This window comes from Meriones unguiculatus, chromosome 21 (genome assembly GCF_030254825.1).
Source record: "Meriones unguiculatus strain TT.TT164.6M chromosome 21, Bangor_MerUng_6.1, whole genome shotgun sequence".
NCBI classification, from domain to species: Eukaryota; Metazoa; Chordata; class Mammalia; order Rodentia; family Muridae; genus Meriones; species Meriones unguiculatus.
Window position 1 is genome coordinate 13,598,897 of NC_083368.1, and position 13,121 is coordinate 13,612,017.

Here is a 13,121-nt window from a genome sequence, read left to right on the forward strand (position 1 = left end):
TCTCCAGCCCCATTCCCCAATTTGTAATGTTGCTGATTTTTTTTTTTTTATTTCAGTCCTTGGTTGCTAGGTTTTATTTTGGTCTTAGCATACCTCATTTTAGAGGGTGCTTTTAGGTTCACAACAGTATTTGACAGAATTATAAAAATGCCTTTTACAGATACAACCATTTCTAATCCTGCCAGAGGAGTCAGTGAGCCTGAATTGAAGACTCTGTGGACAGACACCTTACCACTGAGAGTTCTCAGTTACAACCTGATTCTCTTTTGTGTTCTGTGTTTGGAGAAATGTATTTTTAAATACATGTATTTATTCATGCATTCATTTATTTATGTGTGCATATATGTATGTATTTGTGGATGTGCCTGTGGAGATCAGAGGACAACTAACTGCTAGGAGTTGACTCTCTCCTTTCATCATGTGGGACTGGGGGATCAAATTCATGTCGTCAGGCTTGGGAGCAAGCAACTTTACTCACTGAGCGATGTCCCCAGCCCTGAAGAGACATATTACATTACAGCTGCACGAACAGCTATTGTTCATCTCTACCCTCTGGTGTGTGTGTGTGTGTGTGTGTGTGTGTGTGTGTGTGTGTGTGTGTGATGGGACCCTAGCCAGGCACACAGAGGAAGCCCAGGAAGCAGAATTCAAGGAGTTTGGCCTACACTTCTTTGAGCTTGCAGAATTAAGCAATTGAAGCTGCAGAGAAAGCAGGAACAGATGCTCCCTGCGGGAGGAGGTGCAGTGGGAAGGGGCGGAGCTGGAGGCAGGGAGGGAGGTTCCCAATGAGCCCTGCCTTACCCAGAATGGCCTAGTCCCTGTCCCCAGGCACCAGGGAGAAACTGTCTTGGTTTGTGGCTGCTGTTCTGTTGTTGAAGCAGGAGACCTACCTGCCTTCGTATTTTGGTGTTTTTGTTGTTGTTGTTGTTTTTGGTTGTTGTTGTTTTGACAGGATCTCATGTGTAGCTGAGGACGACCTTGAGTTTCGGACCTTCTGAGCACTGGGTTACAGGTGTACACCACCATGCCTGGTCATGCACTGCTGGGGATTGAACCCAGGGCTTCATGAATGGTAGGCAAGCATTCTGCCAGCTAAACTACATCCCCAGACACATGCCGGAATGATTTTTAAAGCAAGGTATTAGTTTATCAGCCTCTGTCAGGAGCTTATGGAGTGAGGACAAGGCCAGCAGGAGCGGAAGCTGGTGGAGGCTGCAGGGGTGGGAGGACAGTTGTGAAGGGATAAAGGAAGGGAGGAAGGAGAGTGGGCAGGGTGGGGCAGAGTGGAGAAAGGTGGGTAAACGCCTAGACAGGAGCCCAGCAGAAGGCCTGCTGCTGTAGTAACCACTACAGGAGTCTCTCAGACTCCATGGAAAGCTGTTTTCCATAGCAGCTGGAAGCCCAAAGAGGCCATGACCTCTACCTGCAGGGTGAGATTTTCATCCTTGCTTTGTACTTGGAACCCAGACTCCGGAAAAGGGAGACTAGGCTCAGTGTTGGGGTAGACAGGTTGGAACCTCAGATGGACAAGGTTGGGGTCTGAAGAACGATGTACCATAGGATGAAGGTCAAGATGGGGGCAGGGACAACCGCAGGGTTAAAATAAAGATCTAGGGGAGGCTGGAGTCTGTATTGTAGCTAGCTGGGTTGGGGGAGGCAGCTACAGACGTACATCACTTGCTGGGAAGTGAGTAGGGACAATTATCAAACGCAGGGGTGGTGCCAGCCCTAGGGCTGTGACCCAGAAGACGGTGGGTGGGCACAGGTTGGTAACCAACAGGAGGCAGCTGCGGTGCACCTGGAGGCCAGCCAGGCACAAGGCCTGTGGGAAGGGTGGAGCACAGATCTCTTCCAGCTGAAGCTGCTCAGGGACCTGCATGTGCCCTTTTCCTGTTCTCACGCTTGTGGCTGCTGCAGGCATCTTTGGAAAGATATGGGGCTCTCCTTGCTGCCCATGGCCTTGCTGGCCTTGTCTGCCCTGCTGCTGTGGCCCGCAATGACCCAGGATTCTGAGGAACCCAATGTTCGTTGTGGAGGTGAGTGCTGATGTGTGGGTAGGTAGAGGAGATGGGATAGCTCAGCCCCAGGTATCTGGGGGACACTGCCTGTTCCCACTCTGTGGGAGGCAGGCCACTGGACAATTTCGTTTCCTCATTGCTCCTGTGTCCTCTGTACTCAAGAGAAGCCCTCTGAGGTTCCTGCTATGTGGCTTCTGGTCCAGTCTTGGGGTGCTGAGCTTGCTTCTCTCTCTTCTGGCATTTCAGCTGTTCTGATCTGGCTTCTGTGTAAACCTGGAGGGTCCTTCACCTCTGCCAGCCTTGTCTGGGGTAGATTGGAGCCCCGTTGTGACTGGAGGGAGAGGCAGGTACCTGTCTTCCCTGGATAGTTTGGTGGGCTGCTAGTTCCAGGCACCAGCTAGATGATGCCTCGCTAAAGAAGCGCTGTTGTGGTTTTAAGTGTCAGTTCGAGGCTTGAATGCATAAGGTCCAGGGGTGGTTCTAGTCATTGGAGAACAAAGGACTGACTTGTCTCAGCGCTGCTGTCCACAGTGAGCATTTCTAGTGAGCTGTGAGAGTTGTAGGCAGGACGGTGTTAAGCCCAGAATAAAAATGCCTATCCACAAAAAGCCCAGTTGGTAGAGGACTACCATGTGCAGAATGGGGGGAGACCAGGGGGCAGAGGCACAGCCAGCTGCTTCTGGTTGGCTTTGGATTTGTTAGTTCACTCTTGAGTAGAACTCTTTACTGTCTACCTGCCTCTGGGCATCCACAGTCTTTACAAGATGACCAGTGGAGACTTGGGTTTGGGGCAGCTCAGTCAAGCTGTCTCTTTCTGAGACGCTAAAGCTTCTCCATATGATGTTGGCTTCTAGCCTGGCTCTGGGACCAGGACTGGGACTGTTGCAAAAGCACCAAGAGGGCACAGGGGGCTGACTATAGGGTTGAGAGAGGAGCAGAGTCTAAGAAGACTCTATCCCTGTGGCTCTCAACCTTCCTAATGCTGTGACTCTTTAACACAGTTCCTCGTTTTGGGCAGAAAATGATTTTTATTGCTATTTCACAACTGTAATTCTACTACTTTTATGAATCATAATTTCTTTTTGAATTGAAGGTTTGTCAAAAGGATCATGACCCACAAGTTGAGAGCTGGAAGGGGTGTGGGGCGGGATGAAGTTGAGGTGAAGTGCTGAAGGGTGGTGAGGAGTAGGGTGTGGGATGCACTCTTCCCCAGGCCCCTCCTCACTTCCCAATGTCAGCTGAGCCTCTCCCCCTACCCCAGCACATCACAGCACCGCCCTCCCAGCAGAGGTCATCAGAGATGAAGCAGAGATCCCACCACCTCAAACATGCCCTCTTATGCACAGACCCCGCACTGGATGTATTTCAGATTTCATAAAGCTTCTGCTCTCATGCAAATAGGAGGCCCAGCCCAGGAGCCTGGCCAGTGCCCAACGGAGGAGTGCTGATGACCAGCTGCCCAAGACAGAGTATGCTTGTGAAGGCGGCTGCCTGAGGAAGCCTAGAGCAGCAGTTTCCCAATCTTTCAGAGGGAGAGTGGTGGTGCGAGAAGCAGCTGGCACACAGAACATGGACCCTTGGGGCTGGCCAGGGGAGGCATGAACTTTGAGGGTTGGGGCGATGGGATAAGCATTCCTGTTGCTTCCCCGTCTCCACCCTGTGCTGTATGCAGCATGCAATAGGATTTCAGAGCCTTGGTGTGGACTTTAAGTAGACATATGTTGAGAATGCTTTGTGCATTTTGAGATTCTGGGCACAGGGTCCTGTGCACCAGTACCCCAAGACCTGGGTAAGGAGTTAGGAGCTAGTGAAGGTCCTAGCATGAAGATCTCTCTCTCTCTCTTTCTCTCTCTCTCTCTCTCTCTCTCTCTCTCACACACACACACACACACACACACACACATACAGCTCATGTGTGTGCATGTGCATGCATGCACGTGTGTGTGTTGCATACATGTCCATGTGTAGGCATACCTGTGTAGGCTGGGTGTTCCCTCAGTTGTCTTTCAGCTTGTTTTTTGAGATCAGATATCTCATTGAACCTGGAGCTCACCAGTTCAGCTAAACTAGCTGATCATTGATCCAGGGATTTTCCTGCTACTGCCTCCCCTCTGGGATTATAGGTGCATGCCGCTGTGCCCTTGGGTTCTGGGGATTAAGACCTCAGGTCCTCACACTCCTACAGGTCCTCCTACTCCTATTCCTACGTTGCTCACTGAGCTGCCTCTGTAGCCACCATTGTTCCTCTCACCTCTCTCTCGAAGCTGAAGCAACCCATTTAGGGGAACTGGATGGGGGTGGCTCCTGGTTTGGTTGGAGCTCCTGTCTCCGCACAGATGACTTCAAGCAGACAGCGGGTCCCTCAGCGCACCAGAGGCAGTGCCACTGTGTGTCTTGAGGCAACCCTAATTCTCTCTCAGGGAGAAGTAGAAATGGAAACCCATCCACACCCAAAGGGAAGGTGAGCACTCCCTGCCATCTTAAGGGGCTGATACTCGGGGCAGAGGGCAGAGCAGTACTCTGTCCCGCTTGCACACTGGTCATTGACATTTTCACTGAGAGGTTAATTGCAGAGCATGCACTTCTGACTTGGCTTCCCCCCACCCCACCCCTGGGAACGCTGGAGCTGGTGATTCTGCAGCCTGAGACATGTAAGGAGCCAGGCTGTTCTTAATGCCTTAAGGAGCTGATGAGACTGCTAAGCAAAGCCAGGTATAACCCTGATCCAAAGCACTGGAGAAGTGTTTTATGGGAGTTGTCTCCCTGGTTCTCAGAGACTTCTAAGGTGGGGCTCCAGCCTGTAGGTGACCTGCCTGTGGGTACGATGCCGATGCCCCTAGGCTGAAGGTCCTAAGAGCTTTGGTCTCCCAGCAAAGTCTCAGTCTGAAGACAGTGATGCTGGACGGCAGTGCTTCTCAGGCCTCAGAGACCATGGGTGAGTCTGGGGCTGTAGCTCCTGCCCCAGATCGCTCATTGCCCTGGAAGACAGCCCTGAAGGTCATTCCGTGCTTACTTGTTCTGCACACTGCCTTGGCAAAGGGTTAACTAGAAAACAGTTTAAAGTCACCGACCAGACAGTCTCTGAACTGTTACGTACTGACTTCTCTTGCTGTAGGTAGCACAGAAGCTGCCCTGAAAAACAATCATAAACAGGCCAACAAGATGGCTCAGCAAGTAAAAGCGCTTGCTGCCAAGCCCAATAACCTGGGTTCAATCCTCAGAACCCACATGGAGGAAGGAGAAAAGGAGTTCCTATAAGTTCTCCTCTACTCTCCAACCATGTGCTGTACCCCCTCCAGAGAGAGAGAATAAACAAACACAACAAAGAGAAAACCTATAGCACTCGAGTGTGCCTATGCCCCAATAAACCATGCAGAGCAGCTTCATTTGACCTGTGATAGCTGCCCAGCCCCGCTGCACAGGCTCTGGATCTACCCACGAGCATTCCTCAGTGGCTCCAAGCATGCACCCTCTTTACTGAAAGCTCACCTCTCTGTCTGCCACACCACTTCTTTGTTCCGGAAACTCAGCGTGTGGAATTATCATCCCATCGTCAGGTGAGGCCTGAGCGCGCCCTACCCCAGGGTCCTGCAGTTGAAGAGCGGCGCAGGTTCCGGGCTGGCTCCACGCCTGTGTTCTTACTCCTGCTGGCTGGCATCTCCACTGCCTAGTTGAGTGCTGGGTGGAAAGAGTCTGGGTGGAAAGGGGTTGGGGGAGACGGTAGGGAAACAAATGTCCTGGCAGGCCACTTTTCCTTTGGGAGACAGAAGCCCCGTGTGAAAAGGAAGCTCTTCTTTCCTTTGGTAACTGATTCCACACAGACTGCAGCTGTCCCAGACATGTGCCCCTCTGCTGTTGACACTCCCTTCCACTCCTTAGCCCAGATGCCCAGTGAGATGGCAGCCCTGTGGTTCTCACCTTTCTGATCCACTCTAGCTGGAACAACCACTTTGGACTCAGAGGTAGAAGACACTTGTGGAAAAGTAGAACCACCCAACCCTGAATTTCCTCTCAACTCTGACCTCTGGAATGCATTTCCACTGTGTCCAGAGCATTTTGCTTGGAGTCTTGTTAATGCTGCCTTCTCACCGTCACCCATAATCTTCCTATAAACATCCCACACCCCCACCATCACCACACAGCACCCCAACACCTCACAGTACACCATCATCACCCCACAGCACCCCACCATCACCCCACAGCACCCCACCATCACCCCACATCTCCCACCACCTCCCCCAGCACCCTACCATCACCCCACAGCCTCTACACCACCTCCTACATTCTCCACCATCGCCCTAAAGCACCCCCCCACATGGTCCATTTTCTACAGTGGGTGAATCTTTCTGACACAACATCATCAGCTGCAGTTCAAGGTCACTCCTGCACACGTCACAATGTGGGCATATAAATGTCATGTGTCCCACAGTCGCTTTGCTGCCCTGAAACACAGTGGATTTTGAGCTGACTTCCGGCTGGCCTTGTTTTCTCACAGCCTCACGTAGGTAAACATGTAGTGACTTTTCTGTGAATTTTGTAGGGACACTGCTGACACCCTCCGTGTTATCTCACCTGTTACCGCCCTGCCTGGATCCTGTGCTAACACTTGCCTGTGTTCTGGCTTGTTCTGCTTCCTTAGCCTGATCACTTCCCATTTCTGTGGGGCTTGACTCACCCAGACACTGGCCTGCCGATCTCTGACCCATCTTCTCTGTGCCCTGTCCTTGTCTGTGGAGAGCTTGGTTCCATCCCAGATGCTACTCTTAGATCAGTTATGTGAGTGGGTGTGTGCAATGTGTGTGCATGTGTGTGTAATGTGTGTGATGGCACAGTGTGGGGGGGCCATGTGGACTCTGTGTGTATACATGTATGCGTATGTTTGAGCCATGTGGCCTATATGTATAAATGTATGTGTGTCTTTGAAGCATGTGGGTTGTTTATGTATGTGCATGGGGAAAGCATTTCTTCGGGTCATGGTGGTTGTATATGTGTAGATGTATGTATGTACGTATGTATATCATTGTCATAGTTGTTGTAGATGTGGATGTGTATGCATGTGTATTGTTGGCTCATGGTGGTTGTGTATATGTGCATGTGTGTTTGGGGGCCATGTGGATTATATGTATGTATGTATGTATGTACATGTATAATGTATATGTGTATATGTACATGTATATATGTGTGTGTGTGCATGTGTGTTTCAAGGCCATATGAGTTGTATATATGTATGTATTATGTATATATGTATGTATACATGTACGTACATGTATGCATGTATTTCTTTGGGTCATGGTGGTTATGTAGTATGCATGCATGTGTGCATGTTCTGCATGTGTGTCTTTGGGTAATGGTGGTTATGTGTGTATGTATATGTATATTATGTATGTATATATGTGTGTTTTTCATGTTTTTCTTTGGGCCATATGTATATACATACACATATATGTATACATATAAATATATACACATACATACACATATATTTATATATAAATATACATATGTGTAAATATGTATAGGTATGCATGTGTGTCTTTGGACCACAAATGTTGCATATGTACATAGGCATGTGCATGTGTGTCTTTGAGCCTGTGGGTTGTGCATGTACATGTGTGCATGAATGTCTTTGGGTCCTGGTGGTTGTGTATGTGCACAAGTGTGTCTTTGGATCATGGTGGCTGTGTATGTGTAGATACATACATGTATGTATGTATGTGTGTCTTTGGGTCATGGTGGCTGTGCGTGTGGATGCATGTGCACACCCACATACATGCACGTGTGGTGGATTTTATGATGCTAGCTAGTCTGGAATCATTGTTGTATTGAACACCTGTGCTTGTCTTCTTGGGCACAGCTCCCTTCCTCTCAAGGACCAATCCCTTCTCAGAGAGCTAGATCATGTCCCAGGAAGATGACTCAACAGGTAAAAATTCAGTCTGATGACCTGAACTGACCTCAGGAACTCATGTGAAAAAGCTAGATACATGGTGTGTGTTTGTAATCTCAGCTCTTCTATGGCAAGTTGGAGGTAGCAGAAAGGACAAGAGAGACCCCACCTCTGTAAGAGGAAGACACAGACTCCTGAAAGCTGTCCTCTGATCTCCACATGCATGCCTTTGTACATGTATGTCCCCTCTTTCTCTTTCTCAAAAAAAAAATTAGAAAGGGGAAGAAAGAAAGAAAGAAGGAAGGAAGGAAGGAAGGAAGGAAGGAAGGAAGGAAGGAAGGAAGGAAGAAGGAAGAAAGAAAGGAAGGAAGAAGGAAGGAAGGAAGGAAGAAAGAGAGAGAGAGAAAGAAAGAAAGAAAGAAAGAAAGAAAGAAAGAAAGAAAGAAAGAAAGAAAGAGAAAGAGAAAGAAGGAAGGAAGGAAGGAAGGAAGGAAGGAAGGAAGGAAGGAAGGAAGGAAGGAAGGAAAGAAAGAAAGGCCAAGCAAGACTGTATGGACTTAGGAGTGAGTGGTTTGGTGGTCTGAACGTACTGGAATATTGGAAATCCGTTCTTCTTGTGGGCACATTGGCTGCTGTGGAGCTGGCGCTGCCTGGGTAGCAGAGCCCCCCAGTCCTTCCTGCATACATGCAGCTGTCCATCCTCGGGCTCGGTGGCTGCACTTCTTCAGTCTTCTCACCAGGGCTCACAGTGCAGATGCCGCCCAGCGGGTCATCTCCAAGGTCAGCCCTGTTTTCCTGAGGACACCTGTGCTGCGTCCTTGCAGACAGCAGCTTTCTGCATCTCCCCACCCGCCACTCACTCTCAGAGGGCACTTCTCCGGCACGTTGCTGCCAGACCTCTCAGCCCATCAGCCCTCAGCATAATGGACAGCCCAGGCTATTGATTTAGTGACAACTGCTCCTCTGAGACTGGGGCTAATGTTTTCATTACACTAAAAACACTGTAACAAGTTCATTCTGAATTAGGGAGGGAATAGTGTTCACTGAAGGAAGGGGACTTTTTGGAAACCTGAGCTAAGACCTACTCACAGTGACACAGATGTGTGTGTCCTTGTGTCACAGATCACCTTCCAGTGAGGGCTGGGAGACTCGGGTACTTTGCTTCCTTCCCATTGGGGTTTCTGGCTTCCCTGCAGCACTGGCCAGATGACCCTTATGTCCTGGGTTCCTCTCATCCTCCCCTTCTTTAGCAGTCAGCCTGGACTGAATCTCTGTGGAATGTTCACCCTCCTCATCTGCCTTCTGGGCATTTTCTATGTGGGGTGGCTTCACCCATACCTACTCAATTTCTCCACTGTTCATAGACCTATTTGATCTCAACCCCTTGCGCTTGGCTTCCCATATGTATTAAGGTGCTTTCTACTGTCGTGATAAAATAGCATGACCAAGGCAACTTGCAGGAGGAATGGTTTACCTGGCTCAGAGTTCCAGAGGTACAAGAGTCCATCACCATCACAGCAGGAAGGCGTGGCCCCAGGCAACTATGGCAGCTGGAGCAGCAAGTTGAGGGCTCACATCTTGAACCTCAAGCAGGAAGTAGAGTGCCCCTGCCATGACATACTTTCTCCTGCAAGGCCACCTCCTAACTCAAACAATAAGGTCTGGGTTGACCAAATGTCCTTCTCCCCACATGGGAGACGTGGGGCTGGTAATAGGGACCTGGGGCTTCTGCTGTGGCTGAACTCAGTGCCTGTGGCTGGTCGACTAGGAGCTCTTCAGTGTTTTCTGGTTTTCTGGCAGGAGTCAATGGGAAACTGAGCTGTGTGTCTAAACAAGCCCAGGTGCTCAGCAGCCTTGCTTGTGTCCCTGCCATGACAGAGACACCAGGGCCCTTCCTTTTTAGAGCTGAAACGTTGGAGCGGTGGTGAGCATTTGCCCATGAGGAAGTCAAACTGCCCCAGGGGGAGTATAGGCCACCGCTCTCAAAATGCCCCTCTGAGGAGCCAATAGTAACTGGCTGCCTTACCGCACCCTGCCAAGACTGAGCTCTTCAGGCTGGGAGCCAGGCTCTTCTTTGGAATATACTTCAGAACTGACTTTATTGTGGCATTATTTTCTTCCTGTGCAGGACAGGTTAGTGAGCCTGCTAGGTAGGTCCAATGCCCTTGGATGAGACTTCAGGGGTTCAGTTATCCATCAGCAGAGGTGGCTGGCTTGGAAGACAACAAAGCTGGCCTGAGTGGTTTCTCTGTCACTCTCAGAACTCAGATGAACTGCGCTCTTCAGATTCTTGCTACCACTAGAGTATTTTGCCTTCGTTTTTTGAGACAGGTTCTTGATATGTACTCCAGGCTAGTCTTGGCCTCACTGCCTAGCCCAGGGTCACCTCTGACTCACAGTGAGCCTCCTGCTTCAGCCTCCTGAGTGCTGGGATTACAGGCATGCACCACCCGGCCTGGGATGCATTTTCTCTGGAAAGGGGCTGTGGTTGGAGTCTCGAAGGGTTCTCAGGAGACAGTCCGTGGTCTTGAGACCACTTGGTGGCTATACCTGGAAGAGGTTCTACCTGCCCGCTTTCTGCTCACCGGCCACCTACTCACATGCTTCAGAGGGGTTTCGGGAAGGTGACAGCCAGATTAGGGAGCTCAACTTGCTTTTAAATCTTTGACCCTTACAGAGTAGGACCCAGAGCACAAGAGTCGCCTCGGGTGCCGAGCAGTGTTCACAGAGAATACCAAGGCCAGCGTCTGCTACTGTGGCTTGTGGCCTCCAGCTTCCCCAGGAGTGTCAGGGTGTAGCCTCCCCAGAGTGCTTCTAATCACATAATGGTTCTTGTCACCGACACAGACCCACGGGACCCATGAGGTGAGAAATAACACCGAAGCACCTGCCTGTGTCTTGTGAAACAGCAAAGCAACATTCAGCCTGTTGCTTTTTCTGTTCTCGCCTTCCCCTCCTTCTCATTGCTTTGTTTTTTGAAGCATAGTCCCATGTGGCCCACTTGAGCTTGGGATTACAAGCATGCACCGCCACACCCAGACTTTTCTTGAAGTAATCAAATATTTTTCGGAAGAGAGTCAGCACTCAGGAAGCATGGAGTAAAGTCTCTCAAACGAGATAGAATACGGAAGCAAGATCCGAGTGGTGGTGCCTGGCTGGGCGCCATGCATTTCCAGTTACCCAAAAGCTGCCGGCAATGCTCCATTTGATGTTCGCAACTTAAAGTCCTCCCGCTGTATGTCTGTTCATATGTTTACCAAAACAAATAACATTTTCTGATCATGGTTCTCTGTGTCCTCAGGCACACAGGGTCGTCATCTTGAGCATCAAAGATGGTTGTAGCTGGTGGCAAGCAGAATGACAAACAGTGACACTAGACAATTCCTTAAAAGTAACCCCCACACCCTAACACCAATCACACATCTTCCCAGAAGCAGGAGGGAGAAGCATTCTGGCTCTGTGGAGTTGGTCCATTTTTAAAGCAGTGTTCAGTCGGTTTTTTTGTCCTTCTCAGCATCCATCCCTCCTCTTTGTCTCTCAGCCAAGGCATCTTAAAGTTGTGAAAATGAGTTCTTCCCTTAGAGTGGCTCTGATTTTAGACCTGGAAAATATAATTTGGGTTAAAACTCAGTGGGGAGCCCCTCCCTCAGCCGGGTTGCCGTGGTGATGGGATGGGGGATGCAAGGCCTGCTGCTACTTGCAGGAGCCCCAGGCTTCGGTTTTGTCCACACCAGCTGGTAGAGCCTCATCTTTGCAGATCATCCCCCTACAACCTGCTGCCTCCTGAATCTCTGCCCAATGCCAGACCCTCACAGAGTGGGATGCTGCTCTCTGGCTAGACATGCTTGCTAGTTAAGCCCTTTTCTTGCTCAGCTAATGAGCAGTCAAGAGCTTTGGAGACTGGGCCAGGCCTTCCCAGTCCTGTAAGGTAGGTTGTGGCCTGCCTCAGCCGGACATCCTGACTGCTTGTATGTAGGAGACAAGATGAGGCCAGGCCACAGGATGGCGCTGGCCATAGCAGCAGGCTTCAGAGATGAAACATAGTCCTTTTAAATGACAAGTTGACAGGCTTGGGAGACCCAGCTGTGGGGGGTCTGGGACTCTGAGGCCTGGAACTATAGATGACATCAGTACCCTGCAGGGAGAGCCAAGAGCATCGCCAATATGTGGACCAGACAGGCCGTGAGGGGCTGAGGCAAGCAACTGGGAATGACCATTGAATGGACTTCCTTCCTGTAGAAGGCAGTTTTTCTTCCTATTGCTTGTTGGGTAGAATTGTGCCTCTCTCCATTCATATGCTAAGACCATAGCTATCCATAGGGCTGTTTTGGGAGACAGGCCCTTTAAACACAAAGAACTAATTTTTAGTTATAGGGTTTTTATTTGTTTGTTTGTTTGGATTTTTTTTTTTTTGTTTTTCAAAACAGGGTTTCTCTGTGTAGCTTTAGCTATCCTGGAACTCATTCTGTACACCAGGCTGGCCTCAAACTGTGAGTGTACAGAATGAGTTCCAGGATCTGTGGGGTGGGCCTTGTCCAATATGCCTGGTTTCTGATAAAATGAGTAGACATACATACATACACACAGAGACAGACATGGATGGAAACATGGAGAGACACATCATTGGTAGGCCACAGAGAATGGAAGCCCTGGGAGGAACTGCTTTGTCCCCCTAACACCTTCATCTCACTGTCAGCCTCCAGAGCTGTGAGAGACTTCTGCTGTCAAGCCCTGTCTGTAACACAACAATCCTAGCAAACTACAGTACCTCTGAAGGTCACAGGCTTCGGAAGCAAGTTGCATCATGCTGAACAAAATGCCTTCAACACCAGGGGGATGGATCAAAGCACACCCATGAAGTCAGGCGCCTACGAAGCTCTCAGCTCTCCGGCTTCTTCCTTCTCCCTAGCTCTGAGATGTTCCTCCAGGTCTCCATTTTGTAAAGACGGGGAGCTTCCAGAAGGCCTCCAGCAGCTTTTCCCTTCACACGACATCTCCATGGATATGATGCAGTCATCCCATACCAGGTCAGGATACGGTCAGAGGATAACAACTAGATGTGAGCAGTGTTTACTAACAGAAGAAAGTGGGCAGCAATGGTACCTGGGAGGCAGCCAGTGGGACTGCCCTGCCCTGAGTACCACCTCATCACCAGTGCTCTCAAATTCACTGACTTGTTAGCATTTTGCCACCGTCGTAATTGAAGCTATGGCGAT

General features: G+C 49.9%; 1 protein-coding gene across 1 annotated transcript in view; it reads left to right on the forward strand.

Moving 5' to 3' along the window:
• Positions 1–1,961: 1,961 nt before the first annotated feature.
• Cnpy1 (canopy FGF signaling regulator 1) overlaps positions 1,962–13,121 on the forward strand; it is a 53,764-nt gene continuing 42,604 nt past the window's right edge. The window contains exon 1 of the mRNA XM_021648532.2: positions 1,962–2,036. Within this exon, the coding sequence (XP_021504207.2) occupies positions 1,997–2,036 (40 nt within the window). The 5' untranslated portion in view covers positions 1,962–1,996. The remainder of the gene's footprint in view (positions 2,037–13,121) is intronic.